Source organism: Myotis daubentonii, chromosome 10 (assembly GCF_963259705.1).
Source record: "Myotis daubentonii chromosome 10, mMyoDau2.1, whole genome shotgun sequence".
Taxonomy (NCBI): domain Eukaryota; kingdom Metazoa; phylum Chordata; class Mammalia; order Chiroptera; family Vespertilionidae; genus Myotis; species Myotis daubentonii.
Window position 1 is genome coordinate 78,475,605 of NC_081849.1, and position 22,465 is coordinate 78,498,069.

General features: G+C 38.3%; 2 protein-coding genes across 3 annotated transcripts; one reads left to right on the forward strand and one right to left on the reverse strand.

Moving 5' to 3' along the window:
• Positions 1-284: 284 nt before the first annotated feature.
• On the reverse strand, positions 285-9,555 carry PSMA2 (proteasome 20S subunit alpha 2). Its single transcript, XM_059655756.1, has 8 exons — positions 9,431-9,555; positions 7,349-7,425; positions 5,752-5,884; positions 4,009-4,131; positions 3,196-3,277; positions 1,753-1,826; positions 692-749; positions 285-600 (listed from the first exon to the last, which is right to left on the reverse strand). The coding sequence occupies exons 1-8, from the start codon at positions 9,469-9,471 to the stop codon at positions 484-486; spliced, it is 705 nt and encodes a 234-aa protein (XP_059511739.1). The 5' UTR covers positions 9,472-9,555; the 3' UTR covers positions 285-483.
• An 87-nt stretch (positions 9,556-9,642) lies between these two features.
• On the forward strand, positions 9,643-19,857 carry MRPL32 (mitochondrial ribosomal protein L32). Of its 2 annotated transcripts, XM_059655758.1 has the most exons (4): positions 9,643-9,834; positions 11,366-11,547; positions 12,945-13,117; positions 19,326-19,459. In XM_059655758.1, exons 1-3 carry the CDS (start codon positions 9,717-9,719, stop codon positions 13,092-13,094), a joined length of 450 nt encoding a protein of 149 aa, XP_059511741.1. In that variant the 5' UTR covers positions 9,643-9,716; the 3' UTR covers positions 13,095-13,117; positions 19,326-19,459. The 2 variants fall into 2 exon arrangements, with proteins under 2 accessions (XP_059511741.1, XP_059511740.1); XM_059655757.1 differs by lacking the exon at positions 12,945-13,117 and having other exon boundaries at positions 9,664-9,834; positions 19,326-19,857.
• The last annotated feature ends 2,608 nt before the right edge of the window (positions 19,858-22,465 follow it).

Consider the following 22,465-nt stretch of genomic DNA (forward strand, 5'->3'; position numbering starts at 1 on the left):
CACCTAGGGTTCCACTGACCCACACCTAGTGGTCCCTAAGAAAACAGCTACGCTTCCTACCTTGTCTCAGGAATACATGAATGTTTGTAGATTTTCTCAGCTCTAAAAACAGTGTTTACCAAAATCTGCATTTTGCTTTACTGAAGCATAGACAATACTTGGTAGTAAAGGAAGAGGATGATAAGATTTGACTTAAGCAAAATTGCATGAAAACTAAAGAATGACTTCACCATCCTGTTTTGCAATGTAGTTTCCAGAAATCAATGGAGATAAAAAGCAGAAAATAACTTTTAAAATTTTACTAACTCCTAAAAATCTGAAAGTTGGATTTAACAGTTTATTATGAGTTATAAGTATCATTTTAAAAACACTGATCCATTAAATCATGTAGAAATAAGTATGCAAAAATTTGCAAAACAAAACATACTTTAAACATGTTTAAGTATAGAGATTATCTGCAATTCCAGATTTTCAGTCACTTCATTATGCTATGGCAGCCAAGTAATCCTTAACTTCAGTTGGAGTAAGCCTCCTAAATCCAGCTTCATTGCAGATTCCAACTTCTATGTTATCTTCTGTCATCTGCCCTTCAAAGCTTTCCTATTGATGAGGCAGGAAAAAAGGTCAATTTTCCAAACAGTTAATTATAAAATCATTATAAACCCAACTGTTAGATAGATATTGAACTAACCTTTAGGGTTAATATGGCTGTATGAATGGCATCTTCAAGTTCTAGATCTTCATTATATCTAAAGAGTTTTTCGAGAAAAAACAATTATGGTACAATTTATAGTATAATAATTATTTAAACACAATGATAGCAACAACTTAAGACTTTTAAAAAATTTTAAACACTCTTAAATATACTAAGTTACAAATTAATCCTTTTAGTCACCTAATTGAGATAGTTGTCCAATAAGAAACTGACAATAATTTAAAGTGCATTCCCAATATCATGAATATAATCCCAATATGAGTTTATTTTAGGAAACTTCTTTAAGTATAAGTAGTTCAATATAATCAGAATGTGGTGGCATTATAATAATTCTTAAAAATAAGGCAGAAAATACAGACTTTTGCTAAAATTTCTTGTTCTTTTCAGTTATAACTCCATGTGAAATGTTTTGAAGACTCATTAATAAAATGAGTAAAAGAAAAGAGAAGTGATTTAAGATCCTAAATTATTTAAGTTTAACAATACCCTGGTCTAATCTTAGCAAAGTTCATCTGTTAGTTAATTACAAATTTCTCACATTAATTACATTTCTCACATTAAAAATGTAGAATGTTTTTTGGAGGACTACAATAATGCCGAGCCTCGAATACAACTAGAAATAAGTGAAAGCAATTCATTGTTATTGTTAGGGCAGCAACAGCAGATTTTTACATCGTGCTCCACTTTTTATCAAGCATGTTTATCATATACTTACTCTACCATCAATACCAGGTATTTGGCTTCACAATTTATTTTTGTAATTGTCATAATGTAAAATGTTACCACTTAAATCACTTAAAAAGTTTTCTCCAAATCCAACTGTCCTTATATTTTGATAGAAAGAGTTAAGAAATTAAAAAATATTACCAATTAATATATTGAAGAACAGGGAGCCAGAGTGGAGAGTTTTTTGTCTTATCTGTAAGTAGGCTCGAATACAGAATACAACAGATTTTGGACTCAGGATATAAATTATTTAAAGAGAGCTGAAAACCATAAAGTAAGATTGCTAACAAATCCAGTTATGGTGAGCCTACCTTTTCTCAAGAAAAGTTTTTCCATTCACATAGTTCTTTCCCATCGCTGTGGCTTTCCAGGCAAAGTAAGCTCCCTAATAAGGATAAGGAAGAAGAAAACCCATTATTTTAAATAATCTAATTATATTGACCTGCCATTTATTTTTTTTAGCTCTATAATTTGTCTCTAACTTCTCAAGTCACAAGTAGGTTATTCTTTCAAAAAAGTTACAGGGATACAAAAAGGCAAAAAAAGACTTTTGGAAGTTATGGGGAAGTTCAGTATCTTCATTGTGGTGATGGTTTACTCAGGTATTTACCTATATCAAAACTCCTCAAGTTGCACCCTTTAAAAGTGTGCAATTTATTGTACACAATTTATGTAAAAAAGCCAGTTAAAGGAAACTGTGGGTAACATAAAGCAAACAATTAAGAGTGATATTTTAGCTTACTAGGATTGAAGGGCTCTATAAAACTGTCATATGTATCTGAAAAGTGGTGCTTAATTCATCATATTGGTGACTAAATTAATTAAAGCAGCAGCAATATGGCATGACTTCATCTGTTGAAAAAATATACACGCACACGCACACGCGTACACACACACACACACAAATACCACATATATTTTAAAAGAAACAACTGCCTTTTAGATACAAGGATGAAAAAGGGCAAAAGATAAAATCTAGATTCTTGTGATGGTGACTTCTGCTACCCACTAAAAAGTAACAGGGCTTGTTATCTAGCTTCAGAAACTCAAAGAGATGTAATAATAAAGTTCTCAAAATACTTAATTTTTCTGATTTAAACAAAAATATTTTCCTTTGCCTTTTTAGATTACAAAGTTAAATCATAGGATTTGAATTAAGCAAACCTGTAAATATCCAATGATACATCAAATATGAAAGATCAGTTCCTAATGATTTTTTTCTTCCAATTCTCCTCACAGCAAACGAGACAGATGCAGAGTAGCAACATCCTTTATGAATACTTCTAACTCAGAGACCAATCCTTTACTTTAGAGTAGACAAGTCACCCATTTTGCAAAGCAAAAGACAGTTACATCAATGTTTCCACAGGATTAGTCATACTCAAGTCAGCCCCGAGATTAAACAGATGGCAAAGAGTACAACACTGTCCTCTAGACCCATATATTTCACAATATTTCTCAAAGTGACAGAATTCTGGACACTTAAAAAGATCTGATAAATATTTCAACAAATCATTCAATTATGTGACATGAATGAACAAGACAGAAGAACAGAGGGCAGAACTAAGGTAGCTTCTTCATCGAAAGACTGAATTACCAACACTTCAAATGTGCAAATAAACAGTAACTATTTCATACTTTCTAAAGTCCAAATGAAAAAGACAAAAATTGTTAATTTCAAAATTTTTGTTATTGTTTTTATTAGCTCTTAAAGGAGCACTTTAACAAATCCCTCAAATACATCTGATACTTACTGATGGATCTGACTGAAATAAATATGGTCGCCCCTCATTCCAACCACAAATTAGTAAAGAAACTCCAAATGGACGAACACCACTGAAGAAAGGAAAATGAAAATTACTTGGTTAAAGTCAATCTAAGTAAGTATTAATTCTCAAGTGAAGTAAATTATCAGGTAAACCAAATTAGACTCATAAGTTCCTTAAAAAATACTTAATACCTCTTTCTGAACAAATCAAATCAAAACAAAATAATTCTCTTTGTGGTACCAAGGAATAGTAGTTAAATCATTTCGGTAAATGGAGTGACACAAATATTGGGTTGAATAAGGTTGGAGTAACATTAAGTGTCCTAACAAAGTGACAACCTTCAGCAATGCAGTTTTCTCACTGACTTCACACATCAGCAACTGGCTTTACACCACTCATCCACGTTCACAAACTCAAGAGAATTGAAATGAATATGGATGTGTCAAAGAGTTATTGCTTTCATGGTGTGCTTATGATCATTTCTGATTGGGATGATAAACTTGAAAACAATAGGGTTGTTTGCCTATACTAGTAAAAAGTGTTTTAGTAACTGGCAAAAGAAATTTATTTAGAAGCTACTTTCTGCTGCTTTCCCCTATTATACAAACAGCAAGAAAACATTAAGATTTTTTCCATAAGAAAATATTCTAGCTCCAGTTGAGAAATTATTCATGGTGATTTTCTCTACTCATTAAATAAATACAGGAATAGTAAGTCCTCTTTTTTTTAATGTATCTACTCTTCTAAAATGATTTCTTTTTCTAATATGACACATTTCAAGTAATAAAGTCAACTTACCCTGATTGGGTATATTCTTGCATCACAGAAGCTACTCTCTGTACCAGCTGAGCTGTGGGAATGGGTTCTTGGTAAACAAGATAATATTGCTGAGCTAGTTTTCGAGCTCTGTGTACAAGCACTCTAGCAAACAAGGAAGAAATAAAGTTTAATTAAAGTGAAGACATTTTAAAGACTCGTTCTCCTTCTAACAGCATATAACTACAGCACAAGTTTAGTAACTATGTGCTCAAAGCCAGTCTTGCTACTACATGATTCCAGTTAATTTACAAGAAAACATCACAGCATCACAGAGATGAGCCACAGGAAATAAATAAGGACAAGGCAAAAAGCGACTAGCAGTACCAGTCAGCTTAATAACAACAGATTTAGTGTATACTAGTACAATGAGAGCTTTATCTCCCTCCATGGATTCAAGATTGTGCTCTTTCTCCCCAGGGCAGTCACCCTGATGCTTTATACCTCAATCCAGCACACACATATACACCTGCACACATGACCAAAAGTTCAAGCATTTTTATTCTCTCTGCCTCAAACTTTCTCAGACTACACTTCAAAAAGTCTCTTTCAAAGATTAAAGGATAGCAAATAACTACTTGTAACTTAAAAAATGTAAAATTTATCTTAAGAATATACTGTATAATAATCAAGCATATAGCAAAACCAATAGGATGTAACTTTACCTGCTTATGTACTACGGATCTGAATGAATCATGCACATTATCACCCCGTACAATAAAAACTCAGTTTATTCCATCAGTAGTAGCACACTGAGGCATCCCTTCTATAAACCACTAGCAGGATCCACTATAGTGAAGCATGATCACATTCCAGAGACACTGTTGCTTTTAAACTTATTAAAGGAAAATTCTGGCTCTACTTATTTTGTTCCACACAAAATCAAGAATGAAGTCATATTCCTTTTATTGTTAAATGACAGAGAGCTGTCAATCTCTTTCAACTTGTTGGTCCCTGATGTACAGGATTATTCTCTCCCTTCCTATGAAATACAAAGGAGTGAACAGATGATCATCTATCAACCTTCTGGCCCTTTAAATACAGTTCCTCATGTTGTGACCCAACCACAAAATTATTTTCGTTGCTACTTCATTACTGTCATGTTGCTACTGTTATGAATCGTAATGTAAATATCTGATATGCAGGATGGTCTTAGGCGACCCCTGTGACAGGGTCGTTCGACCGCCAAAGGGGTCGTGACCCACAGGTTGAGAACCGCTGATCTAGATCCTGAATGGCTGTCATATTCAGAAATTTTCAGTGGCCTTTGAGAATTTTGTCCCTTTACTAAAAACAAATAAATGAAATAAGGTCAATTCTGGATGGTGATACTTTCTTCTGCTGCCTGATGACTTTTTAAAATATAGTTTATTATACCTATTATAACTTGTATTGCTTTTATTGTTTTTTAAAATGCATTCGAAAACAGCAAAGCCCTGAAGTCCAGCCCTTGGATGGTAGAAAAGGGACTGTGCTCAGAAAGGAGAAACTACTGAACAGAGGTAAGAAGAGTAAGTACTGTATCGATCTCCTCTTTTACCACCAACTATCGTGCACTGAGTATCCTCCTTAAAGTAATCCTTTATGCTGCTGCTGCTATACAAAACAAAACAAAAAGGAAGTTGGGAGATTAAAGGATGAACATTCCTTGCTTTTTTTTCTCCTCAAATACAGATTATGAGCAGTCATGAGACGGTGAGAAAATTAATAAATAGTATAGCATACCTGTAATCTGGGCCCATGCCACTATATACCAAGCCTATATGTTTGGTAATTGGCTCCACTTTGTGTACACTTCGCTCATCATACAGAATGGATTTCTGTTTCTTCTCCGTTGCTAATACCACACCATTTGCAGCTTAAAAAAAAACAACAACACAAAAAACACTCCACCTAAATGTTTAATCATTTAAAGACTGCTTCAAGAGCTTTCAAATTATAGCTACATTTTACCAATTTCCTTTTACTTACAAAACTTTTTCTTCTGGATTTCTCTATTAAAACACATTGCGGACCAGTAGTTTTATTGCTAGCTTTGCCCAGTGGCCAGGCAAGTTTCTACTGAACGAGTACAAAAAGTTTTACATAGATGTTAAAGGCACGCTTTAAAATTAAATACCCATTGCATTTTGAAGTTATTTATTACATATTCTTACAAGCTAATATCTTTTTGAAGTATGATACTTTGTAAAACACTGTGTAATACGAAGCAAGAATTCTCTGTGATCCGTCTGCAATGTGTTAAAATCACCCAAGGAGCCACAGTAAATCAATTTTCCCCTCAGTGGTCATCCACATACACAAAAAAATCCCTGCAGCTAACAATACTGCATAACTTTCTCAAAAGTATTCCAGGACATCTAAGAGCCCACATGTTTTAACACATTGTTTGCAGGTAGTTTTTATCGCGCACTAACAGGTGGCGTGGGCCATTTTTGCTAATTTTTTGCGCAAATGGCAATGTTCAGTAAAATTACGATAACTTTAGTTTACATATTTATACGTTACCCGCATTCTACCACTAGTCTATAAAAAACGTATCCCGCATCTATAAAATACGTGTCCCACGCTCTACTGCCAGTCAACGTAAAACGTGTAAATACGTTTCCCGCATACAATGTGTTAAAATAACAGAATTTTGCCTACTCATCCTACTTTTCTTATAATCTGAAATTTAAAAATCAATGACAAAGACTTTTTTTAAAGGGTATCTTTAGATTAAGTTTTGAGAGCTTGTTTGGAGGTTCTAGCAGGGGAGCGCAGCTACTCGTATACCCTTGACCGAAGACCGGTCCTCTCCTGGGGGGGGGTGGGGGGGGGGAAGGTCGTCCTCTTCGACCGAGCGCGCAGCTTCGGGAGGGACGCGCACATGGATCGGTGAGGGAGGAGGGGGACACCCGCCTAGCCAGCCAGATCAGCCGAATCAACCCTGGCAATCAATGGGGTGACAGATGTCGCAGCCAGATCGCCCTCACATCCTAGATTAAGTTTTGTAATAACCTTTTCTAAATTACAGGAAGGATGAAAACTGCCAGAGAATAGTGATATATAATTAATGGAAAAATAAAATAATACTCAGTTATCTGAATGGGAAAAACTATAGATTATCACAACTAATTAGATAAAGGTGCTATATTTATTTTGAAAAAAAATTTAATCACCTTGTTAGGCTTACTATATTCTTGAAACTTAAGATACTGTACATTAGAACTGTTAAAAATTATGCTGTCACAGCTTTTTATTCATAAATTACTAATTAATTCCATAAGAACACTGGGATAACTATTAGCAGGCATCTGAAATGAATGCAGTATTTAATTACCTTTAATGCCCACGGAAGGGGCTCCTCCAGCTACAGCCGCCAAAGCATATTCAATCTGAACAAGTTTACCAGATGGGCTTAAAAAGAAACAAAGGTATTTATTAAATTCACACATTCTCAAATATTTATTATAGAAACATCTCCAAATCCACTAATCAAAAATCAAGAAATAGCTAAACTTTGAAATTTATCATAAAATTGTACGGAAGCTGAACAAAGGCGATTTGAACATATTCATAGTGAAGTGCTCATCTGTTTCCTTTGGTTATTTTCTTGTCTGCCACTTAAAGAAGTAGCATTACTGTAGCCTTTCACCACTTTCCTCAACCTTGTGATTTGGGGCAAGTTATTAAATCTCTCTGTACCTCAGTTTTCTAATCTAGAAAATGGAGATAAACAGTACTATAGTAGTTACCTATTTCAAAGGTTGTGAAGATGAAATGAAGTGATGCCTTATGTTCCCGGCACAAAATTAATACTAAGTAAACACCAAAATAGTAATGTTATTAAGAACGTGAATGTGTCTGTTAACTACCAAACAGCAGCATATACCTCATGTGGGTGGAGCTATATATATTTTAGAAAGTGGAATGGCCTAAGACTTAAGACCTAGACATCAGTCACAACAAAGCACTTCCTATATAGTATAATATACACGTTTACCGTATTTATCATTGCATCTTTCTGTATGAAAACTCACTGACCTGTGAGCTCACTGACCAATCCCTGTATCTAATCATGCCTCCAGCCCATTCCAACATCTCTATCTGGGATAACTGAAACAGCCCTTCTAACTACTTTCCCTCTGTCATCCTCACTTCCACCCCCCAGCCGGAATTACCTTTGTACCACGTCACTCCCCACTTAAATTCTACAGTAACTTCTGCGTTCACTTACAATAAAAACTTACTCTAGCCCCACAAGATTGGACCTGACCCACGCCAACTCCTTGCTCACTATACTCGAGCACATCTGCCTTATTCAATTCCTTTAAGAGATCAAGCTCTTGTCCAACTTTAGGACTTTCATGCCTGCCCATGTTCCCTCTGTCTGCAACGCTCTCTCACCCCTCAATCTTCCAACAGCTGGCCCCTTTTCACCTTCCAATCTCAAAAATCACCCTCCAGCATGGGCCTTTCCAGACTCTGATTACCCAATCTAAAGTTATGTTCCTTAATCTAGACCCACGGATCTCAGAGGGAAGGGGAGGGCGGAAAGAGATCAACCCAAGAACTTATATGAACGTATGCAAAAGCCACGGACACAGACAACAGTGTGGTAGGCTTGGGGGATGGAGGCGGGGCACGCAGGCGGGGTGGAGGGGACCAAAGGGGGGAAAAGGGGGGACATAGGTTACACTTTAAACATAAAGATAAATTTAAAAATAAAGCTACGTTCCTTCTTTAAGCCTCTTTTTGTAAAACTTCCCAGGAAGGGGGAAACATTTTCCAGAATGCAATTACAGGCACCAATTTGTTAACTCGTTTCCTGTTAATATTCCCAACCGCATGTGATGCACAAGAATACCGAGAAGGAGATGATAGCGTAGCGCTTTCATTTTTAGTTCCTAAGCTTCAAATCAGGGCATCGAAGAAACCGAAAGTGGGAGCTTTTGAACGACACTAGTACGAAAAGGAGGCTAAAACTCAGATCAAATGTTAAATTGAGGTTTGCTGAGATCTGACCAACATTCCGAGCTCCAGAAGCTCCGGAGTCAGGCCGACTTGGGTCAGGAAGAAAACCTTGAGTCCTGGACGGGACACCCAGCCGCAGCTCGGCCAAAGCTGCCTTCTTCTCTAGTATCCAAAGAGAAAGCAAATCCCTGGCTAGGGCCGGTACCTTCCCACAACCTCAGGGTCGCCCGGGACTCCCGACCTGCGTTCCCGCGGCCTCCCGGGACCGCTGGCTCCCCAGGCCGTGGGCGGGCCCGACAAATGACTTTGCAAAGTCGTACTTCCACCCCCGTCCCCTACTGGGCCCTCCGAAGCACCGAGCCGAAGACCAAGTCGGAAAATAAAGTAAAAAAAAAAAAACCCGTGGGCAAAGATCCTGCAACCTCAGCCACGCAGAGAATCTCCATACCTGAAAGTAGTCAACGAAAAGCTGTAGCCGCGCTCCGCCATCTTCGCCCGGAGAGCCAAAGCACGTTCTCGCACCTGCGCACTACGTCCGGCTTCCTTTCATTTCCCCCCCCCCCCCCCAGGCGCCTTCCTTCCTCTCCCTCTGATTGGAGGAAGTCAGAGCCGCTCCAGAGGCATGCTGGCCGTTGTAGTTCCAGATGCCGGTTTGTCAGACTCTGCCTCAGTGCGCATGCTCGGAATGGGGGCGGGACTCGGCAGCCGCGTAGAAGGCTCAGGTGTTTGCGGCCATGCTGGTGCTGGTGGTTCCTCCATGGCCTGCGGCCCGGGCACTTCTCCGGAGCTGTTGGCAGCGACTGCAGTGGAAACTTCAGCAGAGCCGGCCAGGCTTCCCCAGCCCTCCGTGTGGTACGTAACGGAGGTCGCGGTAGAGAAGAGGTGGACGAGGGAACGCCAGCAGCGGGGTGGATACAGTTCATGCGCCGCCCTTCGCCCACGTTTCTGTCCGCGACAGGGGACGTTTTCAGGGACGCTTACTTAGGAACAAGGGACAGTTGTTTTTTTTCCGCTCCCTCTCCGCAAAAGAAAAAGCCCTCCGACACCTTCGTACACGGAATGTGACTGAGGCTCATTAGCTCAGCATCAGGGGCCGCCACTATGGGGATCCTTTGATCTTGCGGTTCCTGTCCTCCCGCAGTTTGTCTTTGTGGTGTTGGAGTTCCGTGCAGTTACGTCCTGATCCCCGTGTTTCCCCCCGGAAGCTAATCTGAATGGGAAGTGTCTTAGATATTAAAGTTTTATATGTACATCCTGCTCCATTTCCGAGGTCTACCCGACGTGGTGATGCACCGGCAGCCGGAAGTGAGCGCCCCCTCACCAGGGGCCGGCGCCGGCCTGTGCTCCGGGGGGTCATTCCCAGAGCGAGCCCCGCAGACACCACCTTCCGGCTGGGGACCCGGGCCGAGCCAGGGCCCGAGGCTGCTCACGCCTTCCAGGGCCTGTGCTGTCCACCGCTGGGCGATGCTGAGAGAGACTTGGAGGTTAAAGGGAATACCAGTTTTTAAGTGCTGCACAGCTTTGTATACTTTTTTATTTTAATTTTTTAAATGTAATAAATTTTTTTTAATTTATGGATTGATTTTAGAGAGAGGAATGCTGAGTGAGAGGGGATCAAACCCTCAGCCTTGGCTATTGGCCCCATGCTCTAACTAACTGACCCACCCAGCCCGAGCCTGTATATTCTTAAGTACCTAAAATCAAAAGAAATACTGCAAGTCTGAGGAATGGCAAGGAGCGGAGAAAGGAATCTATTTGATTTTATAAACAACTTAGAAAAAAGTGAAAGTTTTTTTTCAAAACAAAGTTTTTTCAAAAAAAAGTTGATGGTTACATAAACTAATATACAACGAGTGGTGAGCCAGTTCTTTTTCTTAGAGAACAGACAGGAATCGAGATAAAATACGAACTAAGCGACTTAAATAGGGCCTGCCAGCTTATATGACAAAGGAGCTAACTCAGTTTGAATATAATTTTTTTTTTAATAATTTTTTTTTTTAAAAAAGCCAGTAGGCAGTTTTCTCACTAGGTCAGAAGTGCCCTTTGGGACTCTCAAGCTTAGATTTATTTGTAAAATAAGTAGGTGTACTCCCCACCGACAGGATAGGGACAAACTCTTGCTAGAATTCCACTGATTTCATTTCAGCAGGTGTCTCTAAGAAAGAAATTATACTTGTGCTTTTTAAAATTGCTTTATGTATGAGCTTTGGTATAATTTAATAGCTAAGGTTTTCTGTTTAATGTCTATTGAACGTAATATTCTAAATTATCTATAAATATGTCTGTTTTCATATCACTCTTGATTGTTAAGGATAATTATATTTGAAAATAGTCATTTAAAAACTAAAAACTGATTCTGCAATCCTCATATTTTATTTTGTAGAACCAGCATTAGCGGTCCAAGGTCCGGCTATATTTACAGAATCAGCAAATGATACGAATGGAAGTAAGGAGATTTCCAGCCTTTTGGATAGTATCTTTTGGATGGCAGCACCCAAAAAGAGACGCACCATTGAAGTTAACCGGTGTAGGAGAAGAAACCCTCAGAAGCTTATTAAAGTGAAGGTAATATGTTCATTTTTGTAGGTGTACTTTTTCTCATGACTATCACTGCATATCTTCCTTGTCTATTCATATAACCTTTGGGTAAATTATTCTCAAATCTTGTATGTCCACTTACTTCTGGCTTAAATAAAACGCAGTATTCTCAGTATGTGTGTCTACTGTCGTGTAGCCTAGAGAGTAACACAGTCAAGGAGGGAGTTTGAAGTCTGCACAGAGGACTGGATTGTAAAGAGCCTAAATGACTTTTTAACTGTGAGCTGTGCCACTCCTGAGCTATAGAATTGTGAACTACTTGTGGGTAAACATTTTAACTGTAGCAGGACCTGAAATTAAAGTTAGAAGCAATAGTTATATTGAACCTTGGTTTTTCTGGCTTTTACGTATTTATTCTATTCTTCATTGTGTCCAGTAAAATACTGTGAAGGAAATTCCTTAGATTGGTAATAAAAATAGCTAACATCTATTAAGTGACTATGATATACCTAAGATGTGGATTATCTCATCAGTCTGACAGCCCGCCAAAGTAAACAGTGCTTTGATCATTTTTAGGATGAAGAAACTGAGGTAAAAAGAATTTACCTGTGGTCAGGTTTTGAGCCTGGCAGTCTAATTCTTGAGCTCAAATTCTTCTCTTTAAATTTTATTGTGTGTTCCTATCATCAGCCAGTTCCAGATCTCCTACTCTCCATTAGATGCATGGATACACTGTCTTCATTGACCTAGTACAAAAAATACAGTGTTTATTACCTTTAATCTGTTAATTTATGGCTTCAATGGCTGTGTTTGAATTATTGGCATTCCATAGCAGCAGTACAGTACAGATGAAACTCCAGAGCAGAACTTACTATTAAGCTGTTACATTCATTATTAAACTAAGCCCTTAGAACTTAAGCCAAGAAGTGTTAATGAGTCAAAGTTAGAACTAGACTTAAAATCTGGAACTGAAAAATACTTCATTAATTAAACAACAATAATTAATAGAATTGGTTGAGAGAATTTAAAATTTTAGGGACCTGTTATTGATTCCCCTGATTGTTAATTCTGAGGGAAAAGAATAGCTCTTATCCTGTGCATTCATTGAATTGTTTTCTGCTACATGTATTACCCTAGGTGGTTTTTAAAAATATTAAATTTATTGGAGTGACATTAGCTAATTAAGTTTCAACTATACAATTCTATGATACATTATCTGTTTTTTGCATTGTGTTTCCACCACCCAGAATCAAGTTTCCTTCCATCACCATGAATTTGGCTTTCTTTACCTTTCTCTACTTTCCCTACCTCTCTTCTTCTCTGCTAACCACCATACTATTGTCTGTGAGTGAGTGTTTTGTTTGTTGCTTTCTGTTTTATATCCTACATATAAGTGAAATCATATGGTTTTTATCTTTTTCCAGCGGACTTACTTCACTTACTATGATATTCTGAAGATTCAAATGGCAGTATTTCATCTTTTCGTATGGTTTAGTAGTAGTCCATTGTGTATATGTACCACATCTTCTTTATCCAGTCCTCTACCAAAGGACACTTTGGTTGTTTCCATGTGAATAATGCTGTAATAAACATATGGGTAAATATACATCTTACAAATGAATGTTTTCAAATTTTTCAGGTCAGTACCCAAAAGAGATAGCTCAATTTTTAATTTTTTGAGGACCCTCCATATTGTTTTCCATAGTCTTTATACCAATTTACTTTCCCACCAGCAGTGTATGAAGGTTTCTTTTTCTCCCTGTCCTCTAACACTTGTTTTTATTAATTGGTTTTAGAGAGAGAAAGAAACATCAATTTATTGTTCCACCCATCCACACATTCATTGGTTGATCCTAGTATATGTCAGGACCAGGGATTGAACCCATAATTTTGGCTGATTGGTATGTTGCTCTAACCAACTGAGCTACTCAGCCAAGGCTCTTTGTGGCTTTAATTTGCATTACCCTCATCACTAGTAAAGTTGAGCATCTTTTTATGTATCTGTTGGCCACTTGTATGTCTAACCGGGAAAAAATGTCTGTTAGGTGCTCTGCCCATTTTCTAATTGATTTTTTGTTCAGTTGTATGAGTTACTTTTATATTTTGGATATTTTCCTATTATTAGAGGTATTGTTTGCAAATGTTTTCTCTCACTCAGTTGGTTGCCTTTTTGTTTTGTTGGCTTTCTTTTGCTGCGCAGGAGCTTTTTAGTTTGATAGAGGGGTCTTTTGCCTTAGGGGTCGACTTCATAAAATCCTTTCTCAGATCAAGATCCATAAGTTTAGTACATGTGCTTTCTTCTATGTATTTTACTGTTCCAGGTCTTATATTTAGGTCTTTGGTCCATTTTGAGGTCATTTTTGTGTATGTTATCAAATAGTAGTCTTTTCTTTTGCATATGAGTTTCCAATTTTCCCAACACCATATATTAAAAAGGCCTTCTTTTCTCCATTGTGTGGTTTTGGCTCCTCTGTAAAAAATTAGTTTTCCATAGATATGTGGGTTTATTTCTGGGCTCTGAATTATATTCCATTTATCTGTGTGTCTGTTTTTCTTCCCACTGTTTTGATATTATCGTTTTAGAGTATAATTTGAAATCATGGAGTGTGATACCTCTGGCTTTGTTCTTTTTCTCTCAGGATAGCTTTGGCTATTTGGGGTCTTTCATGATTCCCTACAAACTTGATGATTTTTTGGTTCTATTTCTTTTTATAATGCCATTGGGATTTTGATAGGGATTTCATTAAATCTGTATATTGCTTTAGGTGTTATGACCATTTTAACTGTTGATTCTTCCAATCCATGAATATATAATACCTTTTCATTCCTTTGTGTCTTCTTCAGTCTCTTTCAGTAGTATCTCTATTTTTCAGTGTATAGGTCCTCACTTCTTTTGTTAAGTTTATTGCTAGGTATTCTATTTTTGTCTAAGATTTCAAACTCACTGAAGAAAGCAGTAAGCTTTTGTAGATTGTTTTTGTATCATGCTACTTTGCTGTATTTGTTTATTGTTCCTAATAGTTTTTGGTGGAGTCTTTAGGGTTTTTTAATGTAAATAATCATGTTATTTGCAAAAAGTGACAATTTTACTTCTTCATTCCCAATTTGGATGCCTTTTATTTCTTTCTCTTGCCTGATTGCTCTGGCTAGGACTTCAGTACTATGTGAATATCAGTGGTGAGAGTGAACATCTTTGTCTTGTTTCTGATCTTAGAGGAAAATATTGTCTTCATTATTGAAAATACTAGGGGCCCAGTGCACGAAATTTGTGCACTGGTAGGGTCCCTAGTGGCTGCCGGCTGCCAGCCGAGTATTCCCTCCCTTCCCCCAGCCACCTGCCACCGCTGGCCAGGGCCTCCCTCCCTTCCCCAGGCCAGCCCCACCCCCTGGTCAAACTCCCGGACAACCTCCTGGTTGAGGGGACAATTTGCATACTGTGCTTTTATTATATAGGATTACAGATGCCCCCTTTTTGCCCCCATTGACCCACTCCCACCACCCCAGGCCTTCACAGCACTATTTCCTATGTCTATGGGTTATGCATATCCTATATAATAAAAGCCCAATATGCTGAGTGTATGACAGTTCATTTGACCAGTCGCTATGATGCACACTGACCACCAGGGGGCAGATGCTCCAACCTGTAGGTTAGCTTGCTGCTGGGGTCCCACCGATCGGGACTGGACGAAATGGGCCAGACACTCCCTGGAGCCTTCCCGCAGTCCCTCCCCAGCCCCAGTCATGCACCAGTGGGGTCCCTCAGCCTGGCCTGCACCCTCTTGCAATCCAGGACCCCTCAGGAAATGTTGGAGAGCCAGTTTCAGCCCAATCCTCACAGGCCAGGCTGAGGGACCCCACCACTGCAGAAATCCGTGCACCAGGCCTCTAGTATGCATATAAGTTCTTTGGTTAATCTCTTTCCACCCACCCCCCTCCTCCTTCCTTCAGATTCATCAGTCTATTCCATGCTTCCATGTCTCTAGATCTGTTTTGTCCATCAGTTTGTTTTGTTCATTAGATTCCACATATAAGTGAGACCATATGATACTTGTCTTTCTCTGACTGGCTTATTTCGCTTGGCATAATACTAACCAAGGTCCCTCCATGCTGTCTCAAAGAGTAAGAGATCCTTCTTTTTTTACATCTGCATAGTATTCCATTGTGTAAATGTACCACGGTTTTTTTATCCACTCATTTACTGATGGGTACTTGAGCTGTTTCTAGATCTAAGTATTGTAAATAGTGCTGCTGTGAACATACTGGGTGCATGTATTCTTTCTGATTGGTATTTTTGGATTCTTCGGATATATTCTAAGAAGTGGTATCACTAGATCAAATGGCAATTCCATTTTTTAATTTTTAGGAAACTTCATACTGTTTTTTATAGTGTCTGTGCCAGTCTGCATTCCCACCAGCAGTGCACTAGGGTTCTCTTTTCTCCACATACTTGCCAGCACTTGTCATTTGTTGAGTTGTTGAGTTGAGAGTTTCTTATGTATCACCTTATTATGTTGAGATACTTTCCTTCTATTTTGAGTGGGGTTTTTTTAATATATTTTATTGATTTTTTACAGAGAGGAAGGGAGAGAGAGTTAGAAACATTGATGAGAGAGAAACATCGATCAGCTGCCTCCTGCACATCTCCCACTGGGGATGTGCCCACAACCCAGGTACATGCCCCCGACCGGAATCGAACCTGGGACCTTTCAGTCCGCAAGCCGACGCTCTATCCACCGAGCCAAACCGGTTTCGGCTTTTTTGAGTGTTTTAATATAAATTGATGTTGTATCTTCTCAAATGCTTTTTCTGCATCTATTGACAGGCTCATATGATTGTTATCCTTTATTTTGTTAATGTGATTTATCCCATGGATCAATTTGCACTCTACTTGATAGTGATGTATTATCTTTTTAATGTATTGTATTTTATTTACTTGTATTTTGTCTGGGATATTTGTATCTATATTTACTAAAGATATTGGCCTGTAATTTTCTTTTTTTGTGTTGTCCTTGCTAGGTTGGTTGGTTGGTTGGTTGGTTTTTTTCTTGCCTGATTTTGATATCAGGGTCATGTTGGCCTCACAAAATGTCTCTTCTTCAATATTTGCAAGAGTTTAAGGAGGATAGCTATTAAATCTTCTGTGACAGTTTGTTCACTAATGAAGCCATCTGGTCCTGGACTTTTACTTTGGGGGAAGTTTTTTATGACTGTTTCAATTTCTTTACTGTTGATCAGTCTATATTTTTTAATTCATCATGATTCAGGCAAGGAAGGTTAAATATTTCTAAGACCTTGCCCATTTCTTCTAGGTAATCAAATTTGGTAGAATATAGTGTTTCATAGCATCCTTCTATGGTCCTTTGTATTTCTCTGGTTTCCAGTATAACATCTCCTCTTTCATTTCTGGTTTTGTTTGAGTCTTTTCTTTTTTTCCTTATTGTGTAAAGCCAGACATTTCCCAGTTTTATTCATCTTTATTTCCTTTCTTCTACTGACTTTGGGTTTCTTTTGTTATTCTTTCTCTAGTTCTTTAAGGTGAAATATTAGGTTGTTTATTTGAGATTTTTTCTTGTTTCTTGAGGTCGGCCTGTAGTGCTATAAACTTTCCTCTTATTACCACTTGTGCTATATCCCCCAGATTTTGGTATGTTGTATTGTCGTTCTCATTTGTCTCTGTAACTTTTTGTTGTTGTTGTTAATCCTCATCCAAGGATACTGTTTCCATTGATTTTTTTTTCTTTTTTTAAGAGAGAGTGCAAAGGGGTTAGGGAGGGGAGAGGGGAGGAAAGAGAGAGAAACATTGGTGGGAGTATGCACTCCACCAAGGCCAGGAAACGAAACCTGTGGCCCTTTGGTGAGAAACATTGATAGGTCACCTCCCTCATGCACCTTGACTGGGGATCAAATCCACAACCTGGGTATTTGCCCTGACCATGAATCAAACTCGCCACCTTTTGGTGTACAGGACGATGCTCTAACCAACTGAGCCATACGCGCCAGGGCTGAAATCTTTTGTTGTTGTTGTTGTTTTATATTTGAGACTTCACTGTTCAGTAGGTTGATAAGTAACGATCTTTCTTTTGTTTTCCAGTAGGCATTGCTGAAGCATAACTCACAGTTGCACAGCTGCCTCCCCTCATCCTCCCAGAGCTTACAGCAGCCCCAGCAAATGCTGTAGCAGTAGCAGTGGATGTGTCAATGACAGCACACTCTCTCTGCAACACTGAAGACTAGAAGGGCAGAAGTATTTCTCTCTGAGTGTCAGGCACACACTGCAGCTCAACCCAGTGACGGGCTTCTGGGATCTCTGTGGGGTGGTGGTGTCTTTGCTATGGAATATGACCTGTATTCCCTGGGGAGGTGGGCAGCTCTTGGCACCACCCCCATGGGGGATTGTGGTAGGCGATGGGCCTCTGGGTCTGTGAGATCCCGACACCGCCTCCTGCAACTAGATGCTGCTAGCAGTGTTGTCCTTTCTGAGGCGTCCCAGGTGCCTCCACCAGGCTCCACTGCAGTGGGTGGGGTGGGGTGGGGTGGGTGGGGAAAGGTCTGTTCTTGAGTTTGTGGCCTTGCTCTCCTTCCAGTAATGGTGGCTGCCCAACCTCAGCTGCCATATCTCTGCCCTGTCATTAGGTTAAGCTGCAGTATGCTCCTGCTGCTTAGAGTTGGATGTCTCTGCCCCTCCAGTCCTCAGGGCTGCGGAGAGAGTGCACTGTAACCCTATACCTCCCCTGCCACCTATCTGCAGCTCCCCCTGTGAGTTTGGGGAGGGTGAGGGAAAGCCGCTCTGCATCTGTGGCTTTGTCTTCTGCCCGGTAATAGCAACTACTAGACCACAGCTGCCACACTTTTGTATTCCATCTCTGCCCTGCACTCGGTTTTGCTGCAGTGTTTACTGGTCACTCAGGAGGAATGTTGATTCTGATTCTGTTCCTTAGGGCTGCAGTGTGTGCGCTATAACCCAACACTTTTCCTACTACTGAGGGGCCATAGTGAGCTCTGGGCTGCTGCTTTGATACCCATGTCTGCCCTTCCTCCTTCCCTCCTCCCCTTTTCCCTGAGATACACCCACCTTCAGATGTTTCAATGCATGGATCTCTCAGCTGTATTTATGTGTTGAGCAGAGAATCCTCTATTGCATTATATCTGTCGAACTTGTAACTTCAATCATGTGCATCCTGCTGATGTCATTCCTATTTTTCTTTATATTTCAAACCTACTTTTAAACACGTCAAAAAGACTTCTTTAAAGGTTGTCATTTTCTCATTAAAGTTGGATAGATATGTGTAAAAACTCATTAAAATACCCTCAATTTATAACAAGGCAGGGAAGTTTTACATTATGGAGTAATCAGTGTTCCTATGTTAAAAAAGAAAATTATACCATCTACCAACTATACTTCACATAGGGATTTGAGTTATACTATGATAAATCAGGAAGCCAGCTTGTAATGTGTCTATCATTTTGTTTTTCCGAAGATAAATTGAAAGGAAAAGTTAATTTTTTTGTATTGTATGCTTAGCATTTGAATATGTGGAATGAAATAGAGTACCGTTTTAAATAATATGACTGCTGTGTAGATTCAAAATCAGTGGACCTGAGTTCTAGTCCCAGTTTTTCTACTAACTCAAACTCAATATTGTTTGTCCTCAGTTTTTCTATTAAAGTGAGGTTGAACCAGATGGTATGTGACTTCTCATGCAGAAAACTTAAATATAAGCATCACTCCTATCAGTAATTTTTTGTTCATTATTTTGCCTCTTGTTAAAATATGGTTTTTTTGTTGTTGTTGATTTTTTTTATAGCACAACATAGACGTTTGTCCTGAATGTGGTCACCTGAAACAGAAACATGTCCTTTGTGGCTATTGCTATGAGAATGTGCGCAAGGAGACTGCAGAAATCAGAAAAGAGATGGGGAAACAAGAAGGGGGCCCTTTTAAGGCTCCTACTGTAGAGACCATGGTGCTGTACAGGGGAGAGACACCATCTGAACAAGATCAGGGCAAGAGGATCATTGAACGAGAAAAGAAGCGACCATCCTGGTTCACCCAGAATTGACACCAGAGATGTTTAAAAAGGGTAACTTAACGTAAAACATTTCTCCTGGAAAAGAGGAAGTTTTTTTATTTTTTATTTTTGTGTCTTAAAATCAATATAGCTTAAAACATTCTTCATAAGATGTTTTGTGTGGGTAATTTGAAGACTATATCGGGAATAAAATCAAAATGTTTGCGCAGAGGCTCTGGATTTATATGTCTGTTTCTATCATAAGGTTTTAAGTAAACATTAAATTTTCAGGACAAAACAATAAAATAATTTACAATTCATACCAAGAGTTCCGTGTTTGGCTCTGATTTTGTTTGCCAGTGTTTTTTCTTACACAAGTATACTTACACAAATACTTTTGTTTAAGTAACACCTGGAAGTAGTTTATTATTTTAATTCTGGATATTGTTGTTTAAGATGGTAATTCTAGCAATAAGAAAAGGTTTGTTCTTGTTTGGGGTTTTTTGTTTTGTTTTTGAAAACTAAAATTGCCTTTGGTGGAATTTATATGGGATGCATTATGTTAATTTACTTAGAAAAAATAGTTCTTGACATTTTGCATGAAATCAAAATAACATTTAGAATTCATTAAATAGCTCATGAGATTTGTAATTTATTGTTTTGGGAGAAAGACTTTTTTTTTTTAATATATTTTATTGATTTTTTACAGAGAGGAAGGGAGAGGGTTAGAGAGTTAGAAACATCTATGAGAGAGAAACATCGATCAGCTGCCTCCTGCACACCTCCTACTGGGGATGTGCCCACAACCAAGGTACATGCCCTTGACCAGAATTGAACCTGGGACCTTTCAGTCCTCAGGCTGACGCTCTATCCACTGAGCCAAACCGGTTAGGGCGGGAGAAAGACTTTTAAAAGGAGATGTGAGTGAATTCAAAGTACACAGAAAGTGTGCTAAGTATGTTGCCTTTACATTTTCCTTTTAGTGTGTCCTTTTAGTTTATTCTACATTTTTATCTCTTTGTAGCAATGGCCTTTTTAACTTAAAGCAAATAATTTAATATTTCTCTCTCCCTCTATATCTACCCTGAGCCCAAGGTTTGCTATATTTTTTCCTAAGTAAGATAACTTATTAAAGTACACAGAGGTAAGTAAGTTGGGGATTATGGTTAAATGGAAAATCAGTAGACATGATAAAACCCAGGGATATATTTTAAACAATGCGTATGACAGTAGCCTGAATAAGTATTAGAATTAGGCATTTGAACTTTCTTTTCCTTGGAAAGAGTTTACATGGATAAGTCTCTACAAGTTAAGACACGGTCCAGGAATACACCACTATCTTGGTACTAAGACCTGATGGACATTTCTCCCAGATGACTTTACTAGTATAATGAGAATTCTGTGAAGGTGTAATCCATGTTATTCCTAGAAGTAAAATGACCAGTTTCATGCAGTATAGTAAGACCAATAATATGTTAAAATGCAATTCATTAAAAGAAAATCCTTAAAACTACATATTGGAATCCCAGTAAATAACTCTTTTAAGACTTGGCATATGGGCATAAAATTGAGTTTCTAGAGTAATTATCTGAATATTCTTATTAACGTACTTCTCTGCAGGTACTATTTCTTAGTATCTGACAAGCCTTAAAAATGCTGTGTCACACTTATTAGTTGTACCAGTTAATAATGCGGATTTTTTTCAATAGATGGGAGTTACACATATGTTGATATATATGTGATTTGATATGTACGCTATTTTATTGTATAGACAACTAGCTTCAAAACTTCATATGTCAAATTTGCTGAAAATATTAACATCATAGATATTTTTATGCTTAGAAATGTTGAATTTTGTGCCAAAAAAAGAGCAGTTGCGGAAAGTTTTAATTCATTATTTTGAAAAAAAAGTTATCGAATACTTCAGGAAGCTTTTGGTGAACATGCTCCATCTCAAGATACTTGTGAACGCTGGTTTAAACACTTTAAAAGTGATGATTTTGATGTGAAAGACAAAGAACGTCCAGGTAAACCAAAAAAGTTTGAAGACCAACAATTACAAGCATTATTGGATGACGATGTATGTCAAAGTCAAAACAACTTGCAAAAAGATTAAACGTTCAGCAAACAATTTGCAATTGTTTACAGCAATGGGAAAGATTTTAAAGGAAGGAAAATGGGTGCCACCTCAACTGAACGAAAGACAAATGGAAAACCGAAAAGTCATCAGTAAAACGTTGCTTCAATGGCACAAAAAAAAATTTTTTTGCATCGAATTGTGACTGGCAATGAAAAGTGGATTTATTTTGAGAATACCAAATGCACAAAATCATGGGTTGATCCAGGTCAGCCATCAACATTGAGTGCAAGGCCAAATCGCTTTGGAAAGAAGATAATGCTCTGTGTTTGATGGGATCAGGAAGGTGTGGTGTATTATGAGCTTCTAAAACTAGGTGAAACCGTTAATACTGATCGCTACCAACAACAAATAATCAAATTGAACCACCCTTTGATCGTGAAACGACCAGAATGTTCCAGAAGACACAGCAAAGTAATTTTGCTTTATGATGACGCAGTTATAGGCATGTTAAGAGATCTTGCCTGAGAAGTATTAACCCACCCGCCATATTCACCAGACCTTGCTCCTTCAGATGACCACTTGTTCCGATCGATGGCACATGCACTTTCTGAGCAGCGCTTCAAAAACACAAAGAAGTGGAAAATTGGGTCTCTGAATGGTTTGCCTCAAAACAAGAAAAGTTCTATTGGGACAGTATCCACAAGTTACCTGAAAGATGGGGAAATGTGTAGCTAGCAACGGACATTACTTTGAATAAAGCACTTTTGATGTTTCTCTTGAAATTATCATGTTTTCTTTGATTACAAAATTCGCATTATTAACCAGTACACCTGGTAATTTTAATTTCTTACTGTAT